Here is a 26,855-nt window from a genome sequence, read left to right as displayed (position 1 = left end):
TGATTCGGACAAACGAACGAACGGTCATGGCTAGATCACGTTAGCTCGTTGCCTTGCTATATACATTATGTTTTTCCGTTTTCAATGAGTTCAGGATATAAAAAAAAAAAAAAAAAAAAAAAAAGATAAAATATGGAAAAACTGAAATTTTTATGCAAACATTTTTTTTAATATTTATTTGTCAATAAATTCATAAAGCGATCGTACAATTTATGCTGTTTTATCGGCTTACACTCTGATCACACGCACGTTGGGGACGTTTCCACGTCGCACGTTACCACGCCTTACATATCCACGCCTTGCGTTTCCACGTCTATACAGAATGTTCTGAGGCCGGTTCGCGTTGTTGTTGTTGGCATTGTTGTTGGCGTTGTTATTTCGTCGAATGCGTCGCACATTTGTATACCTTAGATTCCTGATGAACACAGTTCGCGCTCCGTTGCGATTTCCAGTTCCAGTTCCGGTCGACGCTAGAGTTGTTGTTGCCGCCGCTGTTGTTGTTTCCGCCGTTGTTGTTGCGCAGTCAGCATGGTTGGCATTAGCTGGCAATGCGCAATTGGTGCAACCAGCGGGTACATCAGGATCAAGGGATGTACAGGCCACCGCCTCGCTGCGCCGCACAACGAAACAAGCCAAAATGGCGAAGCTCAGGACAAATGTAGCCGCACGCATCTCAAGGGATTGTTAGCAATGCAAAATCGTTGTTGAATTTGATACAATTTCAAGTGGATATGTCGCTCTTATATACCAAAAACATCGGCCAACTATTTGCAAATTTGCGCAGATGTTTTTCAATTCTTGGGGTGAATGTCAAATTTTACTCAAATACCAGCAGTCAATGAACATCCAAGTTCACCTTCGATAATTTCATTAATGAAGAAATTCCAAAATTTAAAGTACATACAAATTAAATTTGTTTGCCTTGAATACATAAAAATAAATAAATTGAATTTAAGAATTCATTTTATTTTATTTGTTCATGATATTTAATTTAAGCATATATTTTGTATGAGTGAATATGAGTTTGAGTGAATATATATTGGCTTTGTGCGATCTTCTTTTTGTTTTTCCGTCCATCAATATTAGCTTCGAATGTTGTTAAATACTTAAAAGTCTCAACTGGGTTAAATAAACTTTTTATTTTTATTTTTTCATGTCTTGTCTTGTTTATCAATATCAAAGTTAAAGTGGAATACAAATCTTTTGCTTCAGTCCGTGTTTTCTCTGGAGCCGACGGGCATTGAAATTTACCATAGGAATTTGCTAACAACAACAAATACTGCAGTCAAGGCTTTAAGATCATGCCAACTTCAATTAATGATTTGAAGTAGAATATTTTCCATGCGTCATATTCGAATCGAGGCGGGCAGCATAAGATAACTTTTTATAGAATTTACTAGAATTGTACTTCATCTAGAGCATAATAGGTAGGACAATATAAATAATAATATTAAAAGTCAAGTATCTGATTTATTGCTTATCTTATATTAATATATCATTTAAAGTGTACAGTAATATTACTTTAAGATTGTTGATTTTTTTTTTTAGAAATATGATCTACATCAAACTCAAATATTTAGCTGTAAAAGTATTTATTAGATCTGACCCACTTTAATATAAATGAGACACATATAATTCACAAGAAATTTATAGACTTTTTGATATATTTAATATATATTAGAAATTCTCTAGACTTTCTTTTCGCCAACATTTATAAAAATTTATATAATTTAATACGCAACTAATATCATAAAACAAAGTATATGTATATTAGATAATGAAGGCATTAGCCAAAGAATTTAAAAACTCGCGCCTGATGTTAGACTACAATAAATTCTATACATTTCACCTTCACGTTTCATAGCAGTCAGCTTTCGGCTGACATTCAATATGCTTAGGTTTATACATTAATGTGGAAATGCTACAGATATCATAAAATATTTATGTTCATTCATGAGAAAGAAAGAAAAGAACAATTAATTAAATCATTTTAGTTAATATATATATATATATATATATATATATATATATATATATATAACAGAACAACAATCACTTACTTAGCCTCGTTACAGGCCTTACTTTCATTCTTAAACACAGTAGATAAAAACTGACAAATCAGTTGTCTGCTAATTTCTATCAATTCTTTATGCGTACGTATTCATCTTGTCTAAATAATTCTTCTTTTAAATCAATAATAAGTGCATATGTTTTTATACGTCTCTTGGTACTACTATTATTTCAAATAAATAAATTCTTTGGAAAATTATCAAACTTGAAACAAATAATTTAGTTCTTACCTGCTTGTGCACCTTTGTTTACCTACCTGCATTTTCCTAAATGCTATCGCGTCGTGCTACTTATTTTGGCTACGATCTTGCATTGGCAGAAAACAAAAAAAAAAACGAACATATTGAAATACAGGCAGAAGAGGTCTGAAGATAGATTCCTATACCTATCTTTGCTGATAAGGTATTTGAGTTGCTTACACGACATTTTAACACAATTTTCTGTGAAATTGTCTTGGTATATTCATCATGCTGTAGTTACATTGGCAATTAAAATGAACAAAAGAGGAGAAGCCCATTAAAATCAGATTCACAATCAATCACAGATCACAATCAAATTCAAAATCGAATTTCAATAGTCTTTAAGAAATTATACTATATTTAATTGTTTCTATTGTCTACATAAACTCGTTGGCTCACAATACAAAAATAGGTCTATAGAAATCTATACTTATATTAAATATAGTAAAATTATGATAATTTCAATGTAGAACAAAAACCGGCATTAAATCTGACAATATTTAAATCTTAATATTTATTCAGTTTTACAGTTTATACTTCAGTGAATTACGTCTGTGAACTTGTTTGTATTTTTCGTAAAAAAAAAACGTCATCCCCTTGGCCTTCACGATGTGCAAATATTTTAATTATTTAAACTCAACTTTAGGCCGAGACAGCTAGCCGACTTTTAATACGAACCGGTTCGGGATATAAACAATAATAATTAACTTAAAACTTAAATTTCTGTTTACAATATTTCAAACTTGTCTAATTAAACGCAAATAAAAAATGGTATTAAGACCAACAAAATATATATAACGAAATGTTTTAATCATTGAACATGCAAATGGAGATTCAGAAAAGTGGGAGTACCCTGCGGCATTCGAGAGGCACGTCTCGGCCATATTCTGAGTTCTGTGCCCCTCTCTTGAAGATTAATTACTTTAATTACAGAGAGAATCTAACTGATTTAGTTTCGAGTTGATAAAGCTCTGCTCACCTGTCTGTCTGACCTATTGAGATTCAATTTGGGTCCTAAGCGTTGACTCTATCTGCCTGCTTAAAAAAAAACATTATAACTGTAATACGCTGAGAATATATTGAGGATAAAACCATGGTTTTTTGTATCCTGCAACTTTATAAGGGTATATTGTGTTTGTTAAAGTGAATGTAACAGGCAGTCGAGTTGATTTAGCCCGAACCGATAAGAGTTACCGGCTAGACTTTTGATTTTTATTATTGAATGCCGGCCTGAAATGCTCAACCTTCCCACCACAAAGTTTTCGACTATTGGAGCCTATGGATGTGCGTGTATGTGTGTGTGTATGTGCTCCTTCTTGAATAGAAGTTCTTCTCATAGTCACTTTTACTTGGCTTGAAATATTTATGTATGGCATAATTAAACGACCCAATGAACTCCAATACATGAAATTCCCTTTAGCAGAAGACTCTACTTTTACTCTGTATTTATTGCAAAGCTGATATATGATCAAATTGATTATGGCTCACGTACAGAGATAGAGCCAAGCAGCTTAGGCACTGTGCTTCCTGACAACTTGGCCGTCAGGGCAGTTAAAGGTCACTTCGATTCCGTTCTCGAGCCAGGGCTGGGACCAGATCACCACATTGCACACCTTCGTCTTGCTGCCCTCAATCAGCTCCACATCGTAGACGTATCTGTAGCCCGCAACAACTTGGCGCGTTACCTTGATGATTTTGCTCAATCTAAGCAAATATTCATTCATTTTTACAAATTTGTCAAGCTAATAGTGCCTGAACACTTACTTATAGTTGGGTCCATCGCCGCTTGCCAATTTGGACAGAGAATTGTTTAGGGTGTCTTCGGCTTCCTTCAGATCAGCGCCAGAGAGCTCAGTTACCCCGCCAGGAATCTATAGAAATGCATTTATATATTTATATATTTTTCCAAACACTTAATATTATTAACTTACGGTAGCCGAAACAATTGTCAAGGCCAAGCCGAGAACAAAAATTCTTTTCATTGTGAGCATTCTATTTATTAATTTTTTTTTCAACTTCCTGCCAAGCACGATTCCAGACTGAATGTTTAACACTCATCTCAGTCGGTTTTTATAGCTGATCTTTAATGTATTACTCTGACCTGCGTATGTGCGTGAATACTTGCCTCGCACTGAGCAAATCGATCTAAGAAAGTAAGCCAGAAAAAATTCTTCACCCTTTTTTTTTTTTTATATAAATATATACATTCAAGTATATACAAATGGCTGTACATTCACATATTTGAAATAATTTTTTTGGTAATTAAGTCAGAGAATAATCAGTTGAACTTAAAGCCAAACAAATAATTAAATCATTTATAATCAATTAGCAAAGACTATATATATATATATATATATATATATATATATATTTTTTTTTTTTTTTTTTCTATATATAAATACATATATTCTGTTCTATATGCTATATGGTTTTTACATATAAGCCACGCAGCCAAGTACCTCAGTTATGTAATGTTATGTCAAGTGTTAATAAAATAGAATATAGTAAAAACTTTGGGACTGAGGCTCTAACACTGTGAGCGATATATAACCTATATATTCACGATCATGTATAGCCACTTGTAATAGTGGCTTTGCTGGGATATACGATCTAGTATTTGCCGATCTACCATCTTTGGCACTTTATATCGCAAGGGTATTAACTCTAGCCTTAATGAAGGCGATCGGTAGTACACTTGCATATATCAAATGGTTCAATTTTATTCATTTGAATCCCGCAGCCTGAGAATTCCCCTTAGCAAAATGCTCTTACTTTACTTTTACTCTTTCTTTATTGTCATTATCAAATTGATCATGACTCTCGCACAGAGTCAGAGTACAGAGACAGAGAATCAGCTTAGATGCCGTGCCTCTTGACCACTTGTCCGTCGGGGCAGTTAAAAGTGACCTCGATTCCGTTCTCGAGCCAGGGCTGGGACCAGATCTTCACATTGCACACCTTCGTAATGCTGCCCTCAATGAGTTCCACATCGTAAACGTATTTGCTGCCCGAAACAACTTGACGAGTGGCCTTGATGATTTTGCCCAACCTAAGCAAATATTTAAAAAATTTAATAGCTATAACTAAGTCACTATAATTACTATAATAAATGCGTCAATACTTGTAGTTGGGTCCATCGCCGCTTGCCAATTTGGACAACGAATCGTTTAGGATTTGTTCAGCTTCCTTCAGATCATCACCAGAGAGCTCCTTTATGCCGCCGCCAATCTATAAGAAAGAGTTATGGTTATTATTATATAGGATGGTCTAAATTATTTACTTACGCCAGCCAAAACTATTGTCACGGCCAAACCGAAAACAAAAACGATTTTCATTGAGAGCATTTTAATTTCTTATATTTTCGAAATTTCTGCCGACCTATGCAATGCACGATTCCAGACTGAACGCTATATGCTAATCCGAGCTGGCTTTTATAGCCGATCTCTAATTGTTGCGTATGAGCAGAGTACATTCATATGTGTGTGTGAGTAGACAGAGAGCACAGAACAAGTGAAATTATGTATATTATATTGAAAATGAAAAGCGAATCTGGCATGTTTTATTTGTCTAATTGATTATTCATTTGCATATGGATGAGAATTTAATTAAAGAAAGTTCAAGATTATAATTTTAAAAAAATAAATAAATAAAATTAAAAAAGAAAAATTTAAAGCACACATGTTTAACAAAAAACTATTCTATCTGACCTATACACCTTTAATTTAGGTCCTAAAAGGGGACTTCTTATATAGCACACTCCATCTGCCCTTATCTATCTCCTTATACCCTGTAATTCATTCAGTATATATACAGGATACAACAAGCCATATGTTGACTAATTTTGATCTATTTCTGTATGGTAATATATTATATATACCTAATGAACTCATTGCTCCCTTCTTCAAAAACAAAAGACTTCGGTTTAAGTTTACTCTTTCTTTATTGCAAAACTGATCTTTGATCTGATTGATTATGGTTAAGGTATAGAGGTATAACGTATACTGTCAATGCTCAGGCACTGTGTCTCTTCACAACTTGTCCGTCGGGGCAGTTAAAGGTCACTTCGATTCCATTCTCGAGCCAGGGCTGGGACACGATCACCACATTGCACACCTTCGTCTTGCTGCCCTCAATCAGTTCCACATCGTAGACGTATTTGTTGCCCGCAACAATTTGACGAGTGGCCTTGATGATTTTGCCCAATCTGAGCAAATATTTAAATAATTTTATAAAAATATCCAAGTCACTATATTATAGTCCTTCAATACTAACTTGTAGTTGGGTCCATCGCCGCTTGCCAATTTGGACAGCGAGTTGTTCAGGGTAACTTCGGCTTCCTTCAGATCATCGCCAGAGAGCTCAGTTATGCCGCCAACAATCTTTAAGAAATCATTATTAATTAATTATTTAATATATAAAAACTATATACTTACGTCAGCCGAAACAAATATCAAGGCCAAGCCGAAAACAAAAATGACTTTCATTGACAGCATTTTAATTATTTTTCTGGCGAGCGATGCAAAGAACGAATCCAGACTGAATGCTAGACGCTATGTCGAGTGGGTTTTTATAGCCGATCTCTAATTGTTCGGTGTGAGAAAAGTACATATATATATGTGAGTGTTTGCCTCGCACTAAGCAATTCGATGTGTGATCAACGAGGGGAGAGAACGACAGTGGGAACGAAACAAGAGAAATTATAGTATTTTGAAAATTAGAATAAAATCTGGTTTGTCTCACATGCCTAGTTGCCATACTTATGCAAATATGTAAGAAATTAATTATGGAAGATTATATTTAAATCTAAAATATTAGCATTGATCTGTAACAAAAGATTGAAAGAAAGAGCTCGAGCAAAGGAACAGAATCATACATTTATAAATAATAATCAAGACCTCGCTAAACCACATTTAGTTCGCCTTATACATATTTTAAATATATACATGTATATTTTTAAAGATTTTCTTAATCAATTGAGATCTTACTACCTTGCCGATTTAGCCCTGCTCATCAGTCTGTCAACAAACAGAACATATAAAACTTAAATTTATGGTTTATAAAAGTTGACTTCTTCTATACCACACTCCATCTTGCCTTATATGAATACGACATTCAGGATACACCCAACCACAGGTTCACTAATTTTAATATATGATATATCAAACTAACCAATGCATCGATTATTCTCTTCCTCAAAAGCAAAAGACTCCAGTTCTATTTTACTCTTTCTTTATTGCAAAACTGATATTTGATCAGATTGATTATGGATAAGGAACACTGCCCACGCTTAGGCGCTGTGCTTCTTCACAACTTGTCCCTCAGGGCAGTTAAAGGTCACCTGGATTCCATTCTCGAGCCATGGCTGGGACCAGATCTCCACGTTGCACACCTTCGTCTTGCTGCCCTCAATCAGTTCCACATCGTAGACGTATTTGCTGCCCGAAACAACTTGACGAGTGGCCTTGATAATTTTGCCCAATCTAAGCAAATATTTAAATAATTTTATAAATATATCTGTCACTATAATTACTACAAAAGGTGCGTCAATGATTACTTGTAGTTGGGTCCATCGCCGCTTGCCAATTTGGACAGAGAATTGTTTAGGGTATCTTCGGCTTCCTTCAGATCAGCGCCAGAGAGCTCAGTTATGCCGCCGACAAGCTTTAAGAATTATTTAACAATATACATATAAATTTATATATATATTTGTATATATTTCACACGTAAAACCATTTACTTACGCCAGCCGAAACAAATGTCACGGCCAAGCCGAGAACAAAAACGATTTTCATTGAGAGCATTTTTGTTTTTCTTTATCCAAGTTTCTGCCGAGCGATGCGGAGCACGATTCTAGACTGAAGTTAGACGCTCGGCTGAGTCGGCTTTTATAGCCGATCTCAAATTGTTGAGTACAAGCGGCGTGTATGTGTGTGTGTGTAAGCATTTGCCTCGCACTGAGCAAATCGATGTAAGAGCAGCGAGACGAGAGAGAGTAAACAAGAGAATTAGGTTTTGGAACATTAGAACCAAGTCTGGTTTGTTTTATTTGTCTATTTGATGATAGTTATGCAAATGTGTGAGATATTAATTAGGGAAGTTTAAAATTATTATTTTTAGCTTATTTAAATCGGAATCAATCTTTAACAAAATGAAGAAAGAGATGGAACAAAAGTAAACAAATATATGCATATAAATATTTGCTCAATATATGTTCTTATATATACAACAGTATTATGGAAGTAAGAAAGAAAGAGTTATATATACAATATATACTTTCTAAAGATTTTTAAAACAAATTAAATATTTCATAATAATCAACTATATCTATATGTTAGAAAGAGCTGGAACAAGGGTAAAGAATCATACACATTAAATATAAACATTTTTTTTTATTATTGTATAATATAATAAGTATATATATTATAGATTTGTTAATTATTTTCTAGACTTTAAGTTCAACTGATTTTTCAGAAGGTTTAATGAACAAAAAATATATTTTTTATTTATTAATGTTCACCTACATATGTATGTGTGCATACTTAATTAAAAAAAAAAATAATAAAAAATAAAAAAAACAAATATTTTAGGCTGTCCGACTTAAAATTAAAAGGAAAGGAATAATATCGCGGTCGGATCCAATCGACTGCTTAATACTTGCCTACGGCTTTCTTTGGTAAATCCTAATAGGAAATCTGTTGAAACTCTAGCTTGAACTAGAGCTAAATAACTTTGGAAAATATGGTTTTTACAGAATATTTATTTTGGTAGAAATCTATAGTATCTAAATATCTAAATTATATATCAGCTATAGATGTTCGAACATATTTTATATTAAAAATATCAAAAATAGCACGTTGGGAAGTACTAGATAGAGTATTTGTTAATTAAGTTCTAGCAGAGCTTCTAGCGTTAATAGGATCTTTCAAGCAGGCAGACTGACAGGGGGATGTTGCACAAAAGCCAATATACTCTTTCATTATCTGATTGAGTATAAAGGCATCCGAAACGGGAGATAAGAACTTGTTTCGAAGGCAACGCCTAATAAATTGAAACAATAACAAAAACAATGACAATAACTATGTTTAATGAGCAATCAAGAATACAAGTACAATACCAAATATTTATAATCAAAAAAACAATTATAATCAACCCTAATTATTTTCAGTACACTTGACAATGAAAAATACCAAACATTACTGGACATTATGAAAGTTTTACTTCTGCTCTTTGAGCAATATAATTCTGATTCGGAATATGATAAAGTTTAATTGATAGACGACCCTTGTACTTTGACTGTGTACCCAAGATTAAAGACCTTAAAAATAATCCTTTCAAATATTTAATGGAATCAAAAATATATATAATATCTTTAATATATATAAAGTCGAATATATATATATGTATGTATATACACATACATGTATCGTTATAATGAAATTCAAACCACGCAGTTCTGTCTGTGATTAATTCAGACGTCTGGCCAGAGTATTTATGATTCTCATTAGCATGGGCGTGCCTAGAGCAAATATTGCCAAAAAATGCTAAAAAGAAATACTTCAGAAATCACTTGTAATAAAACCTTCGGAGAGAGAAGTCTACCATTGTAGGCTGGCTGGTGTTTAATTAACTGAAATGTGTTCTTAACAGTTGTTTTTGATTTACTTATTATTGTTGTACCCATTGATCATAAACTATAAAGGTATTTTGCTTTTGCTCAGAGTCAGGCAGTCAATTTATCCTAAGAGAACTAGAGATTATATTCACTCTGTAGATATCTATGAAATGCAGGACTTTATATTTTTTATATCTTCGTGTATACCTCGAAATATCTAAATAAGAGAACTCCTTTTGAAAGATATAAATTCCATGCTCTACTTAATCAATATCTTCTTATTTTTAATTTAATCGAAAAGTCAATCTTAAGGGGAAAAAAAAATCGTATTACTTGCTTATCTGTAAGCGTAGATACGAAGCAAGCATAGTTTTAGGTATCTGCTAGTCAAAGCAATCTCCATTCCATAACTAACATTTTATAAGACGCCACCACTGCCAGTATGACGTCAATGACTAAACCGATTATGTAATTAGCAAAAGATGAATTTGATTGAGAGAGAGATAGAGAGAGAGGGACAGAGAGGTAGAGTGAAAGATAGAGGGAGAGAGAGATTCGCATAGCTATAAACCAAAACTGGTTGCGATGCTTTAAAAGCTGTTCGCAGTTTTATTAAAATGTCTTTACAATGCTGTCATTATTGAAATGTTTACCAGGTTTTGTCAACCTTAGTATCATCGCCCTCGCAGTTGATTTTAATGTTCGTGCCGTTCTCCTTCAGCCACAATTGGGTCCAGATCTGTACGACGCACTGCTGGGTCACATCATCTTTGGTCAGCTCCACGGTGAACTTCTCCAGGTATCCAGCGACGAGTTGTCTGGTTACCTTCAGCACTTTGGTAACGCTGCAGAAAGATATGTATATATATGGATATATATATATATAGAGAGAGAGAGAGAAAGAGAGAGAGAGAGAGAGTATAAAAATATAATGAAACAAGCTACGATCTTGATATACATATGTGAAGCAAGATTTCATTCGTTCATAAACTATAAAGAGTTTATTCCTTTTGTGCAATGCTCGTTTGGAACTCTATCTGTTCGGAACTAGTCGACTATGACAATGACTAGCTTTAGGTAGATTTCATTGCCGACTGAAATGACTTGGCTAGTCTTGAAGCTAGAGACTGAATATTTGAGATAGATATCTAGTTGTGTATACCCAATTTATATATTATTTCTGAAGCGAAAGGTTAAGAATACAACTACTCGATTAAGGGTTAATACGTTATGTCCAATTATTATTAATATCCAATTCAGAAATAATAATTCAATTGAAAGATCTTAGATCTAGTTTTCTTGCAGAGCTGACCTTGAAAATTATATGGAATAATACTAATCTATAAAGAAATTTAGTGAATCATATGGAAAATCAGAGACCGGATGCAGCTCTATCTACAGCATTAAAGCTTACAGATAGACTCACTGTTTATCTCCACATATTAACGTTAGTTTGTTAAATTTGATTTTATCCAAGAATCGTGCTGCAGTCGATGGGTAAACTTCTCACATGCTCACCTAATGCAACATTTAATCTACATGAGTGAAACAAAGAACTTGTGTGTGAAAATGTGGAATGACTCACGTATAGCTGGATCCATCGACAGTCGCCAACTTCGCCAGAGTCGCCTGCAAACTCTCAACCGCCTTGTTCAGCTCTACGCCACTCAGTTCGCCGGGAGCTCCGTTGAGATGGTGACTCCGGGCTAGGATCGAGCATACGAGAGCAAAGAGTGTGAGATAAAAGATTTTCGAATTAAACATGTTCAATAAGGTGCTTCAAATGGCCTGGCCAAGAGTTCAACCTAAACTAACTAGTCAATCAGAGAGTTTTGTCTTTTATACGCTGCTCGCTCTGAACACACTTTGTTCATAGGGCTAGCACCCATACTATGATAACCTATGAATACACTTATTTGTGTGTATGTATTTATGATATTCAAATTCATTTGTGACTTGTAGTTTGCTATGCATTAGCTGTAAATTTACCTACTATTATGATCATTATTTTTTCAAATAATTACAGATCAAGAAACTGCATTCCAAGAGGGAAAGATAGTGTGAGAGAGAGAGAGAGAGAGAAAGGCAGTAAGAGGGAGACTCAGTGAGATAGGGATAGAAATAGAGCGAGAGAGAGAGAGAGAGAGAGAGATGGGGTATAGCGAGAGAGAAGGAGAGAGAGAAAAAGACGCCCGGAGAGAATCCCTATCACGTATATATTGATATATTGATACACACATACAAACACACATTTATGTTCAGATATCCCTATATATGTACTCTCTTTTATTCTCTATTTATTCTCTATTTATCTCTAATTATCAATAGCTATAAAACTAGACTTTCAATTGAAACTATATTATCATTTATTTGATGGATAAAATTTGATATGTAATTAATACACAGATTAATCTTGATATAAACACAAAAATATAAATAAATAATAAAAATAATAATAAAACTAAATATAAAAGCTTTTATTAAAAAACTCTCTCAATTAGTTTAAAGAATGATCTATTAAAATTAAAATTTTTGTTTATTCACAATTCAAAATGTTCATAGCTAGCTAGTAACAAAATTACAAACATTACCCTGAAATATTAAGTCAAAGTGGTTTTTCGAACAGCCACTGATAAGGCAACGCAGTTAATTCTATACTTAGGTACGCTATAGTATAAACATATAGGGGCGTACTTATAGGAATTTGCAGTTTCAATAAATATGATAAAATAAAATAAAAAATAAAAACTAATCATTTATTTAACACACAAAGGGAAGTTAGTTTAAAAAGTGCTTTCGATAACGTTGTCATTGCCCTCTAGGTTGATTGTTATATTGGTGCCGTTCTCTGACAGCCAGGGCCGTGTCCAGATCTTCACATCGCTCTCTTTGATGGCATCGCCCTGGGCGAGTTGAACCTTGTAGCGATAGAGAGTGCCGGCGACTACCTGTGACGTCACAGACTTCACTTTAACAACCCTGGAAGCAGGAATATTCCAGTTGTAATTGAGTATTTATTACATCGCGAAATGGTTACTCACTTTAAGCTGGGCTTACCGCCCATGCCGGCCAATTTGTCCAGCGATGTGTTCAATATATCCAGGGCATCCTGTAAATCAGCGCCCTGCAGCTCTCTCGATATCCCACCGCACAATGGTTCGTTCTGTTCAGCCATTGAGTAGTTTCTGATAAGGCCCGCCGCTATGAATGTAGTATAAATACTTTTGTAAAATACTTAAATCAGACTCGAGCAGTGGAAAATTGCAAGCAAGTATTTGTTTTATTTTATTTAATGTCGCTTTGTTTGGCAACTTGTCGATGACTGAGCATCGATCGAGACGAACAACTGGCACAGTTCAGGGTGGGCATTGGACTTTCTTTGTGTACGTAAAGTAAGACAGTGAACGAGAGAGAGAGAGAGGCAAACATACTCTGCTTACACACTAAGAGCGACGTTTACTCTCTTGCTCTCCCTCGCTTTGGCACATTTTATTTCCAGTCGAGTAGTGACTCACTCTAGCGTTGATATCGTAAACACACACTGGAAACTGGGGAAATAATGGAAGTTTCCAACAGTTAACGATTACGATAAATGCTATCGTGTTTTTGAATGATTTGAAATTCGCAATTAAATGAAAAACCATTATGGATTTATTTACTTCAGCATACCAATTCTTCAAAACAAATGTGAGGTACAAATTTAAAAAGCCTTATAGCTAAGCTCGCTCTCTATTCAATTTAAATAACGCAATAATTAACGACAATTTCGTTGTTTTATATAGTACATCATATATATATACATGTATTTGTATATATAATGTATGTGTGGGTGTGTGTTTAGTTGCAAATATTTGTTATATAATATATACTTCTCCCGCATAACATGTTCATTCAATTTGTAATTGAAATTCTAGTTGGTAAATATTTCAAAAAATACTTTTACCCCCAGCCCCACCCTGCGAGAATCCTAAGCAGAACTTAATTAATATATCCGTTTTCTTTATCTTTTAGTATAGTGGTTTTGCTAACAAAACAGTTCCAATAACAAATCCCTCTCCTTTTGTTCTGGTTCCCTTAGATGTGTATGTGCATGTGCTCCAGCAACTGTGCCCGATCCGAAAATATGGATGAGCACATCTCGCACTCGAAACAGCGGGTCCGGCGCTCCGTTTTGCTCGCTGCTGCTGCCTTGGCCGCATCCGCTGCGTGGGCAGCGGACACTACCTCGGAGATGGAGAAGAAGCCGGAACTGACATCCGACGAGTTGGCACTCGCTGTCACGCCCACATTGTAGGAGTCCACACCGTAGCTGAGGTAGGACTTGCTGACAGCCTCTGTTGAGGATGTGTTGCTGCTGGGCTTTGTGGTGCTCGATCCGGTGGACGTTGAGGCTTTGCCAGCGCTTCGCTTGGAAGCCGAGCGACTGCTCGAGCCATTGGCCGTCAGCTGTCGCAGGTGACGCGATGTGCGCGCCGCCGACGACGAGGATGACGATGTGGGCGTGGCCGCTTGTCCAGCTGTGGTATTGACACGCTGCTGGCTCTCCACCATGTCACGCAGATCCGGCGATGTGGGCTCAATCTTGATGAGATTTGGCTCCAACTCGGGCAGGAACTGTAGCGTTGTAGACGATTCGCTGGTGAAGCGCAGCCGCGCATTCCGATCATGCTTGAGCGGACTGCGCAATATCTCCTCGAGATCATTGACAATGCTTGGATTGAACTTGTCGTAGGGCTTCTCCCGCAACATTGCTGTGTTGATCAATTGGGTGTCATCGAACATGAACTGGATGCGCTGCTGCTGCTGCTCCTGCTCCTGCTTGATGTGCAGCGGACTGGAACTGATCTGATTGGGCGGTTGGGTGGCAGGGGATATGATCTCGTAATCATCCACAATTCGAGAGCTGGACACGCCGCTCGACTTGACCAGCTGGCTATTCAACTGGCTGCTGGTCTCGCTGGTGTTGGTGCGCGTTATGTAGCTGCGGCCTCCACGCGACTTCTTCGATGCATTCTCTGGCGGCACACGCGACTTTTCTGTGTGTATCATTCGTGGACGCGAGCTGCTCGCCGTGGTCGATGCTGCTGCTGTTGATGGTGCGGATGATGTTGTGGCAGCACTCTTGGCCGACTTACTGGCCTTTTTTCGGCTGCTGCTGCGGCTGGTAGCGACGTGGGATTTGCTAGATTCCGTGCTAGTCGTAGATGCTGTTACTGCTGCTGTGCCTCCTCCTCCGGACTTATCGCCATTCTCGGCCTGCTTGCCTCCGCCTCGACGCGACTTGGAAGCACCTTGTGCACTACTGGATGGGCTGACGGCCGGCAATGTGGTGTCATTGACCACCACGAGCGAATCAATCTGGTAGAAGCTCTCATCATTGTTGGCAGCGGTGCCATTGCTGTTTGTCTGCAGGAACTTCTCATCCCAGCTGCTATTGGCAGACTTGACCGACACAGAGGCATTGCTACTTGCGCCCCCATTCCTCACGGACTTGGCCTGATTGGCAGCTGAACGCTTGCGCTTCTCCTTTTTGCTTGGCAACGTGTCTGCCCCTTCCAGCAGATCGTCCACATTCTCCACATCAAGGTCACAGAATTCCATGTCGCTGGCATAATCCTCGCCATCCTTATGCTCCGCTCGCATGTGCGCGATCTCATGTGGCTGCAGTTTCCTGCGTCGCTTATATTTTCGCGGACCAGTCTACAAACAGAACAATAACTGTAAATCTCTTCTATAAAGAACTCACTCACTCTACTCACGATTGGCTGTCGCTGCTTGGCGGTGTTCGTGTCGCTGTGCTGGATGAGATGCTGTATGAGCTCATTGGACGAGGACATATCGGCCGAGCAGACGGTGCAGTGATATGTCCCTCGCACAGCATCCAGACCCGAGTGGTGGGAGCGTATGTGCTCGCGCAGCACGACGCGCTGGTTGAAGGCACGTGGACACACGGAGCACGCGTAGGGCTTCTCGCCGGTGTGAATGCGTTCGTGCTTGCGCAGCGTTCCGCCATCTGCGAATGCTTTCCAGCAATAGTGGCAGCCATATGGTCGCTCTCCCGTATGGATGCGCACATGGATCTGCTGGGAGCTGCGCGAACCGAAGGTCTTGCCGCACTCGTGGCAGGGAAACAGTTTACCCGGCGAGGTGGTGCTGTGCGAATGTCGATGATTGGACAGTGTTCGCCCATCTGGAAACTCCTCGTGGCACACCTCGCACACCACCGACTTGTCCCGATGCGAGGCCATGTGTCGCTTCAGTCGCGCCTTGTTGTGAAAGTTCTTGCCGCACTTTGAGCACGAGTGGCACTTCTCTCGCGAGTGATCCCAGGCGTGCTTCATCAGGGCCTTGCGATCGCGACACTCCTTGCCGCACAGCACGCACGAGTTGGGTCTCAGCTCATGCGGATGGCGCGTGTGTAAATGCCGCTTGATGGCCTGCTCCTCATAAAAGCTAACGCCGCATAGAACGCATCTGAAAATGTATGCATTGGTTATATCTTTCTATAATTCTTAGATCTCCTCCACTCACTTGAAGGGCGGGAAGCGCGCGTGCACTTCGGCATGGGCGAGCAGCTCCAAGGCGCTGGGAAACGATTTGCCGCACGTGTGACAAGAGTGCTGCGCATCTTTGGCACTCTCGGCATCAGCATCCCTAGCGCCGCCCTCCACAGCCGTGGGCAGCTGCTTGTGCTGCTGCCTGGCATGGCGCCGCAGCAGGTCCTGCCTGTGAAATGAAATGCCGCACTCGCTGCAGTAGAAGTCGCCGTATAGCTGTTCCGCCTCCGACTCGCTGGCGCTGTCGTCGCCCGCCGAGGCCGGATCGTATTCCGAATTGCTCTCCTCGAACTGGTGTGTTTTCAGATGCTCCTGCAGGCTGTAATTGTCCCAGAACATATCCTGGCATTGATTGCATTCGAAAGGAGAGTCGACTCGATGATTCTAAGGTAGAAGAGAATTTAATATCGATCTTAATTGGAGTAATCTTTGGTGTCACCTTAATGTGCGAGACTAGCGCCTTTTCGCGGGCAAATGCCAAGCCGCATTGCTGACACACGAACGGTTTGCTTTCATCTATCACCGGAAAGCGCGGAGTCGCCGCCACCTCAGCAACGGGCGCGCTGGCCGTCACTGATGTCGCTTCAATTGACGTACTACTCGTCAGCGCGGGTTGCAGCTCCTCGCACTCCATGTACGGCTGCAAGTCGTCCGTTGTCTGCTTCTCACCAATCACAATATACTGAGTGCTCTCCTCTTTGGGCTTGAGGCGGCTGATGCGACCTCGCGCGGCAGTTGGGGCGGGCACATCACTGATTGCTGCATAGCTGGCCTGCGGCAGCACGAGCTGCTGCTGCTGCTGCTGCTGCTCTTGCTGTTCATGCTGCTCCTGCTGGTCTTGCTCCATTTGCTGCAGATCTTGTTGCACTTGATCGTCTTCCTGATCCTGGTACAGTGACCATTCCTGCTCATAGAAATGATCGTCCATTTGGCGTTGTTGTTGCTGTGGAGGCTCGAATTTGATTGCTGCCGCCGCATCGGCAGCATCTTGTGCCTCGGCGTGCGCCTTGAAGTGACTGATGAGCTCGGCCCGTCGCGAGAACCGAGCGCCGCACAATTTACACAGATGTGGACGATCATTCTGATGCGCCAGCATGTGATTGTTCAGGCTGGTCTTCTTGCGGAAACGCCGGCTGCAGAAGTCACAGGGATAGGGTCGCAGTGCCGTATACTCGTCCTGCTCCATGTCCAGCAGCTCCTGCGAGCTGTTGTTGCCCGCGATTTGTTCCGCAGCGATTTCCACGCTAAAACCAATCAAATTATGAATTTAGATCTCGGTTCAGGAGAATATCATCAACTATTTACCGCTCGGCGCCCTGGTGCTGCACCCAGTCATCCGTGATTATCTCCTCAGTGACCACCTGGGCATCCTCATCAAATGCCGCGGCATAGGAAACAGTTCCACTGTCCGTAATTAAGACGGTACTGCCACCGCTCTCGTTGGCTGCAATTATCTCGCTCAGCTGACCATCACGCGCCATGAATATGAGATTCTCAGCCGCCATATGGTCGAGATCCTCATCGGTTGCATTGCCATTGACCAAGTAGGCGGACGCTACCTCACTGTCGGCAGCGCCGTTTTCCAGTAGGTCGGCCTCGGAGTCCACTGCAGATGCGTGCTGCTGTATCCATTGGATGCCGCCATAATCCTGATTGTTCATAACTTAACTGCCCCGTTGCTTTTGCTCTGCAAGCAAATTATTGTTATTGCTAACTTCTCTGACAAATATATTATAATTTACAGACTGGAGCAACAATTGGCTCAGGAGCACATGTGCTCTTGGAAAACGACCACGGGAGCGTAAGAGAGCATAACAGCGTTGCCAGACTATTCGAAACACAAACAAATTTAACATTTGTTACGGAAAACCACTTATATGGAATAAGATTCACAAAATTGGAATGTTAAATGAGTGCAGTGCATATTTATATGATTATTTTATTTCACTACGCATCCGAATTTTATATAATTTTATCATTGAATCGCACTGTCATTTTTGATGGCAACCCGGCGCTGCTTCCAGCTAAAACACACTAGCTGTCTCGTTCACACGCACATGCTCACCGCATCGTTGCCGATTCAATGTTGTTTAATGGCCAAGTCGTCGTCTCATAAGATTTTTTCCCATTATAAGTCTCTGTTTTATTTATATTCCAGACTGTTGCACATAACCTCAAGTGCAAAAACAATAATAAACAAACCGCACCGGCAACCCGAGCTCTATTTTGCACATGAAACTACATACACATATACATGTCTGACTCGATAAGACAATAGATGGCGCAGTCGTGGCACTCACACTCACGCGGTTACATCACGCCCAAAAATTCTCATTTAAATTAATTCATTTGATTTTCAGTGAAAAACTGACGAAACAATACACGCACCTGCTTGCATTTACCTTGAATTTTAACTTTACACAGATGTCATTCTTCAATAGTACACCGTCTGTTTTTAAATGCACCAAATTGATTTGCAAACTCAAAATACGCACAAACTGAAAGAATTCCGCAGCAAAATCACATACATAGTTTTTTTCCTCGGCTCACAGCTGTTGCTGCGCCTTTTTGGCGTGTGTGCGCATACGTGTGAAGACTGTTAGCACACACACAATGGAATTTGCATAACATTTTGCTGTTAATAAGAACAAGCAGGCAGCTTTTTTTTAGAATGAAAAGCCGTTATAAATTTCTCCACAGTTTAAATTCAATTCTGAAGTTTTCGTTTAGTGAATGTTAACATGTTAACAAAAAACAAACAATATTGGAATTATATGAAGTTAATATTTATTTAAAGTTCTTCACAGCTTTTCTTTTCAGTATTTTATTTAGTATTATTTGCAGCTTTCTTTGACCATAGACTTACATGGTCAGTTCTGACAACATTTACTTATATTTACAGTACTGTTAAATGTAATGCTTGCTGGAAAGTTGACCGTTACGTTCTGTAAATATTTAAGACGTAAATTTCTAATGAATATTTTTTAAGACCAAACGCCTAACGTCATGAAAAAAAAAGCAAAAACGAACAAAACACCTGTTTAAATACAAAATATGTATATAATATAAACGGACAAACATACTGAACAAAGTATTGATTGAGGTAGTTAAATATTAGAATTATTCAAGTGATTCCAGACGTTTTAAAGGAGCAGGAAAAATACCAAACCGAATTGAATGCAATGTGCAAAAGTAAGAACCTTATATAAACATATTTCATTAAAATTTCTAAGTAAATTTGATTATTCATAAATATTTAAAAAAAAATTGCCTATTCATAGATCGTGGATCAAAGTATACAAGCGTGCGCCCACGCACACACCCACGCGCACTAGATCTCTCTTTCACCAAGAGCTTTGCTCTTTCATACAAAGAGCAATGCAAATGATGAGCGACGCGCGTCGCCCAAAGCGCGCCAAACTTTTTATTTTGTTTCACCCGCCTTTGCCTGCGGCTTTGCCCATCGCCTTTGCATTTGGCTCTGCCTCTGCTGCTGCCTTTGCCTTTGCCTTTGCTCTGCTTTTATTTTTATTGCTCTGTGTGCGTTTCGCTTTGCTGTGCTGTGGGGCTCTGGGGCAGCGCCAGCCAAGCGACTATTTAATTTTCGTTTTGCCGTGGAACCGTTTGGCGGCGGCCCGCAAGCAACCAACGTGCGCGCTCTGAATATTTGGAAATTGTCGAGTAAAAGCGCGTTCGTGATTTCATTTTGATTTATACATACATATGTATATGTGTTACCGTTACGTGCCGCAACCATATGCACATAACGTATAACGTGCATTAGGAACGCTGCAGCGCCATCTAGCGTATGGTAACCTGTTGCTATTGTTATATGAATTGGTCTAGTAAGTAAATCGTTAAAGCTAGATATCAACGCAATCGAATCGATAACAACAACAAAACAAAACAAAAAAAAAGTAACCGCCATCCTTTGACAGACGGCGACGACATAAAATGTCAAACTGTCGATCAACATCAAGGCGAAATATTCAAGATGCGTGTCTTAACTGCAAAGAGGGCGCCGACTGCTCTGTCAGAGATGTGTGTGTGTGTGTATCTGTATGCATTTATGTATATATGAATGTATGCACATATTTGCAGGCAGCCATTTATGTAATGCAGACACAGACACACACACTTGCGCACTTCAGCTATCCTCCTCCCTGTTTCGCTTCTTTTAATCTCTCGCTGTTGATCTCGCTTTCGGATACGCGTTTTGCATGCCTACTCGTTCCACTGGAATCGCAGTTGCCCTTCTCTGGAATGCGTTTAATTCGAATTTGAATATTATCGTTTTTCGCTGGTTTTAAATGATTCTGTTTTGTTTTGGGGCTACGCTTGCTTGTTATTACAACGCGAAACACTTGTTATGTGCGTGTGTGTGTGTGTGTGTGTGCGTGCATATTGCCCGAAGGGAAGAAATCAAACTAAGCGCAAATTTTAATTAATATTCCGCTCACGCACACATAATCACAATCTCTCTCTCTCGCTCACACATACATGCGTGCATTGGAACAATGTTGTTATTGTTGTTCAATGTGCTCGTTATTGTTGTTGTTCTTCTTGTTTGCTATTTTGTTTGTTTTGTATTTTCTTGCATGAATTTCTGTTTTGGCTGCTGGTATTTTTGATATTGATTGGATTTTGCGCATGCTCAACACATTTTATGGCTAACGATCGCGGCACACGCTTCTTGGCCAGGTAAAAGTCAGCCACCGGCATTGGAATTTAACGATCCAACATTTGTCTATTTATAGAGCTGCATTTTATATTATTTTATGACATGTTTGCAGCATGTTCTCTCAGAAATTGTGAACTTAGATGAAGGTAAAGCAAAAGATTCGGCATTCTTTATATAATCGTTTAACTGGTCTCTTTAATAAATTGAAAATTTTGCATTTTAACTTAAAAAGTACAAAAATTTTGTTTTAATTTTAATTTTTTTTTTTTATATATTATTAATGTAACCTAATAACCTAATGGCGCTAATTTTTGTTTAAGCTGTTGAAGTCTTCTGTTCAGTCTGTGAATTAAGCTGAATATAAAGTATTTAACTCTACGGCGTCTTGGCTTAGTCGTTGTTACTGCTGTTGCAGTAGGTGTCGCTGTGGTAGGTATTGTTGTTGTTACAGCTGCTGTTGTTGTTGCAATGCATTCGACATTTGTGGGATTCAGTGCACAATTAATGCAATTGGGATCCGATGGTGCCACATCACAGGTAACAGCTCCCACAAACGAAGGCAGGCAATAGATAATGGCCGCCAATAAGATCAAAATTTTGGCACAACTCATTGCGATGGCTTACAATTGACGACTAACGTTAGATACTCGAGAATTTAAAGACTTTAAGCTAAACCAAAATATAACTTAACAAAGAAACAGATTATTTATTTTGTTCGATTTTAAGACACTTTACACAGTTGTTTAATAAACTAATAGAAAAAATTAAAACATCTGATACACTGTACAAAAATCTGCTACAAAAAGGTAGAACTGGATATGTTCATAAGCTTTATTGAATGAAGTATGGATTAAGTAATGGAATAGAACAGAGATTGTCGTGCCTTATAAATGAATAAAGATATAGGGTACACAAATGTTATGAAACCTAAATAAATACTTGTAGTACAAGTAGATCCTGTTATAGAAGTTCTATTAGAAATGTGGAGTAAGGAATATAGAAAAGTATATTGTTCAGAAATGCATTTTCTTTCTTAGCTTGAGTTAAGAACTTTTGAAAACAAACATTTGTATCGCTATAATTTCTATATTTTATTTTCTACTATCCATGCTTAAACGGATAGTAGAAAATAAAGATAATATAATATATAAAATTGATCTAAATGTATTAAGTTCAACCTGTAGACAGTAGAAAATATAGCAGAAAAGTCATTATATATAAATAGATAAGGCTCCTCTAATAGCTTTTGAAAGCCCATTATAGTATCTAGAAATTTCTATTATAGACTAGACTTCTACTTAGAGCCCACAGATTCAACAAGTTGCGAGCTGATGAGACGTTGACATAAAAATTGTGGCACTGACAACAATTGGACTAAATTTTAATTGTTGGCCATTTGCATAGACAAGAGTTGTTGTTGGTGCATTTGTTTTTGCTGCTGTTGTTGTTGTTGTTGGAAGACCTACAAAATTCAACAAGTTGACGATCTCATTGATGTTTTTATGCGCTTGTCAACAATTATTTATGTATTTATGTATGCGCATGCAAAGATCGGTGGGCGCAACGTCAGAAAAAAAAAAAAAAAAAACATGAAGAAGAGGAAGAATAAAACGTGCGTGGCTGTCAAAAGGCAACTGTGAGCTACCGTCTGATGGCACCCACATAAAACATTTCTGTTTCGGTTTCGGTTTTTGTTTTTATTCAGTTTTGGCACACAAACGTAAAATTCGGTCACTCGGAGATCGCGATAAGCGGGAAAACATGTGAAAGTCATAAGACTGACACAAAATGCCAGTCACATTAAGCAGCAGCAACAGTAGCAGAAATTTGCCGTGAAATGTAGAGGAAAAACTGGAAAGCTGAAATTGTAAACGACGAACAGATATCCTGGATATTTTACAAATATATCTAACTGGAAAATATATATATTTATATATGGCAGTTTGGGATCAGTTGAGGGTTGTATGTAATAAATCTAATATTTTTTATATAACTAAGCTAAGTAGAAGCTCACATAACTAATACGAACTAAAAGAGTTTAATATATCTCGAGATTTGCTTGCATAACGAATGGATCTAGGCATATGAAGACTTATGTATTTGTTTGGTTTGAAATGTCTTCCTGTTACATTTAAACTGACAAAATCAATCTACCCTGCCGCAAAGATTTTCCAATGGTCTCAGGGCAGAAATCGGTCTAAAAGCTAACTGAATGTCACACAGAAATCCATCAGAATGTGGCGGACAGATGGGAAAAATTTCTCACGCAAAGCATGATTAATTGCAATTTAAATGAAATGAAAAACAACGTAAGCTGTTTCGAGTGGGCGAAGACAACGAAAATAAACGAAAATTTAACGTTGTACTACATTGCGTATGAGCGTTATTTACTTGGCAGCTGTTCCAAAAGCGTCGCAGTCCTGTCTCTCAGTCTCTCTCGCTCTCACTTGCTCTGTCTGTCAACAGCTGTTTGCTGTGCTACATAATGTCCGCACTTTCCCTCTCTCTCTCTCTCTCTCTCTCTCTCTCTCTCTCTCTTTGTGGCTCTTGCTCTAATTAGAAGAATATTCGCATTTCTCACACGAATTCATTTAACAAACAATTTATGCCTTTTTTTATTTATAAATAAATTAGCAACAGCTGTGCGCGCAGCTCTCTCTTTCTCGCTCTTTTTAGCGCTCTTTTGGCATTCTCTTTAGTCTCTCTCGCTCTCGCTCGCTCTTCTATTTCTGTTTTGACTAAATTATTTTAATTGTTTACATACGAAGCTTTTTCGTTAGCTGGCTCTTCGCTTTCTGGCTTTCGTATTCAGCGAATTTATTATAAATTGTTTTATTGCCAGCGAACGTGGCGCGATTTCAGCTTTTCAATAATATCTTTATTGGCCGTTTGACAAATTCGTAAAGAAAAGAAGAAGCACACACAAAAAAAAAACGCTTCAATTGATTTATTTGATTTTATTAACGCTCGATTGCAAAACATTTACTTGTGCGCGTGTGTGTGTGCAGGTTGTGTGTGTGTGCGCGTGTGTGTGGCAAACGATCGTGTAAATTGCATTGAAATCGTAAAAGTTTTTTGTGAATCGCCTCGAATGCATTTTAGACGCATGTAAGTGCAATATAAATTCGATTTTTACGTGCTTTATGGCCGATAATGGAAATTGTTTTGCTTGAAGCAATAAATGCAATGGATCACATACTCGAAACGATATCAATATATGGTATATACATATATAAAGAAATAAAATAATTTATAATAAAATGATTTATAACTGAATTAATTTTGAGATTAGAGCAGAATAGACTAGATTTTAAACTAATTTAATTTATTTCAATATGTATATAGAATTACCTTAAATTCTCTAGAATATAAGCAATATTATACTTTTACTTTTTCATAGAACGCATTTGCTTATAATGCGAATTTTCCAAATTCTTTGCAATTTGTTTACATGAAAACACAATTTATTGGCAACTAAATACTTTGTTTAACCTGCCTCTAAATAGTATTTGAAAAACAATAATGAATATTGAGATCGACCTCAAACGACTGCGTAATACTCATTTACACTCGAAAAATGTTGAATTTTTATTGACTTTCAATTTTTGCAAAATTTCTATATTTTAATTTAGAATATAGTATATCTATAGAAGCTAAACGACATTGCTCATTTAAAAACTGTGAAATATATTATGCTCCCCAAGTAATCTTATCTCTCTTTATCCCCATCCCAAAAGACATATGTAGCTATAAAATCTTCCACTGAAAATAGGCATGGTAAAATATATTTTGATATTTCAATTCCCTGGCTCCAACAGCTCTTAAAATATCAACGAATTTATATAGATATCAAGAATTATATGATTTATCCCATAGGATACGCTCAATGCTCTAAATTCTTAAGGCAGTGGATAAGAAAGAAACAAATCAATACAACTAATATACCCTGTTGGCATTTTGAGCGTACCTAGAAAATGTAGAAAATCAGGTGCTGCGGACTTGTCTACTTATAAAAGAATTCGCATCGATCAGACGCTTAACTCGAAAACTGGCAAATTCTCAACAGAAATTTCGTATCTCGTTTTTTATTTCATTTTACTTTAGTTTATTTTATTTTTTTGGACAGGCCTCCATTATGCTTGATTCTGGGGCCCCGAACCCCGCATATGTCAATTGTGTGCAGGGCATGCATGCTCCACTTGATCTTGTCGCTGTCGCCAGGGGTATATGCGAGTGTGTATACATATATTAATCCCGGTTCGTGCCGGCGGCTGTTGTTGCAGTCAACGGCGCATTTACCTAAATTGGAATTTCCGGTAAAACGTAATGAAAATCGTAGCAATCAAACCGAAAAAACACAAACACACACGCATATACACTGAGCGAAATATATGTATACATATATATGTATATAAAAGAAAACAAAAACATGCAAATAAGTCACAAAAAAGTGCACGACATAAATATATCCGTACCAGATTGAAGAGCTGAAGAAAGGCCATTGACACTGATTTATATTTAAGACATTGGGGAGCTCATTTAACAGATCCGAACTCCCAGTACGGCGCGCTATGAACTTACGCTTATGAATTGAGCTTCTTATTGAAAATGAGCTTTAAAAAGTATAGAAGCATAAGTTTGCGAGATTTACTACGATAGCTTAGCTCTCTTAATAACTAACAGCTATGTATTTGGAATAAAAGCTTAATTGCTCTAATATACGAGTTTAATGTGCTTCGAAAGCTTTGACACATTTAATGCAGTATATGTGTGGATGTGAGTAGTATAAGTGTACAAACTTTTAAATGTATTTTATAGATAGCGTTTCATTTCTTCTATATGCCTAGATCATATTTTTAAACTTAAAACACATTTATTATGATTTTATTGTTAATAAAACACTTTAAAACTATTTAGTCGCCTATTCCTCTTAAATATCCTTTACTTATAGTTTGATAGAGCTTTCATCTTTAGAGCTTTAGTGAGCTTTGCAAGCTCGTTTTAGAAAGCCTTTATGTGACAATCAACATTCAAATCACGACTATTACTAGGACTTTTTGATTGATGGAAGAATTGAAGAATTATTTAATGAAATGTTAAAGCTCTGCTCTATGTAGATCGGTAGTATCTGTTACCATTGGGAATACTGCTATTTACTACTATTATTTACAGAATTTTAACAAATTTTCATAAGACTACTAGCTACAGGGTAAAGGCAATGAATACGCTCGCTATGAGCCCAAAGTGAAACAATCATGCTTATATGCCTGCAAATGCCCTAACTGTCTCATATTGATATGCAAATGAATGTCAACAGCTTAAATGAAATAATCGTCTTAAACGAACGGCCCTCTCGCTAAATCACTCGACTTAATTGCTTTTCTCAAAGAGAGAGACCGATAGAGTGAGAGAGCTGCAGGGTGAGCGAGATGGAGCGATCAATGGGGTAAATATATTTAAGTGCTTATTTTTTATGCGCGCCTTTAATGAGTTATTAAGTTAATATTCATTTTTATTGCGTATCACAAAATGTTTCCCAAATACTTTCAAAGGCATTCTTTAAGTGCTCAGAGTTTAATTTAACCAGTCCTTAGATGCCACTTTCTCTCTCTCTCTCTCTCCCTCCCTCTATATTTAGATAACATAATATAAACATTGAAATCGAAACAAAGAAAGAATTTTTTTTGTAATTCTTT

The 26,855-nt window shown here is 37.9% G+C and overlaps 9 protein-coding genes across 13 annotated transcripts in view; 1 reads left to right on the top strand and 8 right to left on the bottom strand.

Annotated features, from left to right (window-relative positions):
- Window positions 1-159: 159 nt before the first annotated feature.
- LOC6575194 (dual specificity protein kinase shkD) lies at window positions 160-730 on the bottom strand. The gene has a single exon (XM_032733873.2). The coding sequence runs from the start codon at window positions 670-672 to the stop codon at window positions 229-231; it is 444 nt and encodes a 147-aa protein (XP_032589764.1). The 5' UTR covers window positions 673-730; the 3' UTR covers window positions 160-228.
- A 2,989-nt stretch (window positions 731-3,719) lies between these two features.
- On the bottom strand, window positions 3,720-4,369 carry LOC6575193 (sarcocystatin-A). Its single transcript, XM_002001173.4, has 3 exons — window positions 4,241-4,369; window positions 4,074-4,180; window positions 3,720-4,013 (listed from the first exon to the last, which is right to left on the bottom strand). Exons 1-3 carry the CDS (start codon window positions 4,298-4,300, stop codon window positions 3,821-3,823), a joined length of 360 nt encoding a protein of 119 aa, XP_002001209.2. The 5' UTR covers window positions 4,301-4,369; the 3' UTR covers window positions 3,720-3,820.
- A 712-nt stretch (window positions 4,370-5,081) lies between these two features.
- LOC6575192 (sarcocystatin-A) lies at window positions 5,082-5,726 on the bottom strand. Its single transcript, XM_002001172.4, has 3 exons — window positions 5,594-5,726; window positions 5,431-5,537; window positions 5,082-5,358 (listed from the first exon to the last, which is right to left on the bottom strand). The coding sequence occupies exons 1-3, from the start codon at window positions 5,651-5,653 to the stop codon at window positions 5,166-5,168; spliced, it is 360 nt and encodes a 119-aa protein (XP_002001208.1). The 5' UTR covers window positions 5,654-5,726; the 3' UTR covers window positions 5,082-5,165.
- Window positions 5,727-6,230: 504 nt separating this feature from the next.
- On the bottom strand, window positions 6,231-6,862 carry LOC6575191 (sarcocystatin-A). The gene is made up of 3 exons (XM_002001171.4): window positions 6,743-6,862; window positions 6,582-6,688; window positions 6,231-6,513 (listed from the first exon to the last, which is right to left on the bottom strand). Exons 1-3 carry the CDS (start codon window positions 6,800-6,802, stop codon window positions 6,321-6,323), a joined length of 360 nt encoding a protein of 119 aa, XP_002001207.2. The 5' UTR covers window positions 6,803-6,862; the 3' UTR covers window positions 6,231-6,320.
- A 659-nt stretch (window positions 6,863-7,521) lies between these two features.
- LOC6575190 (sarcocystatin-A) lies at window positions 7,522-8,166 on the bottom strand. The gene is made up of 3 exons (XM_002001170.4): window positions 8,051-8,166; window positions 7,864-7,970; window positions 7,522-7,789 (listed from the first exon to the last, which is right to left on the bottom strand). The coding sequence occupies exons 1-3, from the start codon at window positions 8,108-8,110 to the stop codon at window positions 7,597-7,599; spliced, it is 360 nt and encodes a 119-aa protein (XP_002001206.1). The 5' UTR covers window positions 8,111-8,166; the 3' UTR covers window positions 7,522-7,596.
- A 2,315-nt stretch (window positions 8,167-10,481) lies between these two features.
- LOC6575189 (cystatin-like protein) lies at window positions 10,482-11,742 on the bottom strand. Of its 2 annotated transcripts, none has more exons than XM_002001169.4 (2): window positions 11,507-11,739; window positions 10,482-10,766 (listed from the first exon to the last, which is right to left on the bottom strand). In XM_002001169.4, exons 1-2 carry the CDS (start codon window positions 11,683-11,685, stop codon window positions 10,571-10,573), a joined length of 375 nt encoding a protein of 124 aa, XP_002001205.1. In that variant the 5' UTR covers window positions 11,686-11,739; the 3' UTR covers window positions 10,482-10,570. The 2 variants fall into 2 exon arrangements, with proteins under 2 accessions (XP_002001205.1, XP_015023366.1); XM_015167880.3 differs by lacking the exon at window positions 10,482-10,766 and adding an exon at window positions 11,213-11,439 and having other exon boundaries at window positions 11,507-11,742.
- A 914-nt stretch (window positions 11,743-12,656) lies between these two features.
- Window positions 12,657-13,277, bottom strand: LOC6575188 (cystatin-like protein). The gene is made up of 2 exons (XM_002001168.2): window positions 12,963-13,277; window positions 12,657-12,900 (listed from the first exon to the last, which is right to left on the bottom strand). Exons 1-2 carry the CDS (start codon window positions 13,094-13,096, stop codon window positions 12,705-12,707), a joined length of 330 nt encoding a protein of 109 aa, XP_002001204.1. The 5' UTR covers window positions 13,097-13,277; the 3' UTR covers window positions 12,657-12,704.
- A 516-nt stretch (window positions 13,278-13,793) lies between these two features.
- Window positions 13,794-19,039, bottom strand: LOC6575187. Of its 4 annotated transcripts, none has more exons than XM_015167877.3 (6): window positions 18,867-19,039; window positions 17,784-18,165; window positions 16,918-17,722; window positions 16,453-16,862; window positions 15,681-16,395; window positions 13,794-15,621 (listed from the first exon to the last, which is right to left on the bottom strand). In XM_015167877.3, the coding sequence occupies exons 2-6, from the start codon at window positions 18,137-18,139 to the stop codon at window positions 13,996-13,998; spliced, it is 3,912 nt and encodes a 1,303-aa protein (XP_015023363.1). In that variant the 5' UTR covers window positions 18,140-18,165; window positions 18,867-19,039; the 3' UTR covers window positions 13,794-13,995. The 4 variants fall into 4 exon arrangements, with proteins under 4 accessions (XP_015023363.1, XP_015023364.1, XP_002001203.1 ...); XM_015167878.3 differs by having other exon boundaries at window positions 18,881-19,039; XM_002001167.4 differs by lacking the exon at window positions 18,867-19,039 and adding an exon at window positions 18,221-18,312.
- A 1,030-nt stretch (window positions 19,040-20,069) lies between these two features.
- LOC6575186 (phosphoinositide 3-kinase adapter protein 1) overlaps window positions 20,070-26,855 on the top strand; it is a 41,418-nt gene continuing 34,632 nt past the window's right edge. Inside the window, exon 1 of the mRNA XM_015167875.3 lies at window positions 20,070-20,323. The gene's annotated coding sequence lies outside the window, so the exon portion shown is untranslated. The remainder of the gene's footprint in view (window positions 20,324-26,855) is intronic.

This window comes from Drosophila mojavensis, unplaced genomic scaffold (genome assembly GCF_018153725.1).
Source record: "Drosophila mojavensis isolate 15081-1352.22 unplaced genomic scaffold, ASM1815372v1 contig_231, whole genome shotgun sequence".
In the NCBI taxonomy this organism is placed as follows: Eukaryota; Metazoa; Arthropoda; class Insecta; order Diptera; family Drosophilidae; genus Drosophila; species Drosophila mojavensis.
The sequence above is the reverse complement of the archived record's forward strand: the minus strand, read 5'-3'. Positions and strand labels throughout refer to the sequence as shown.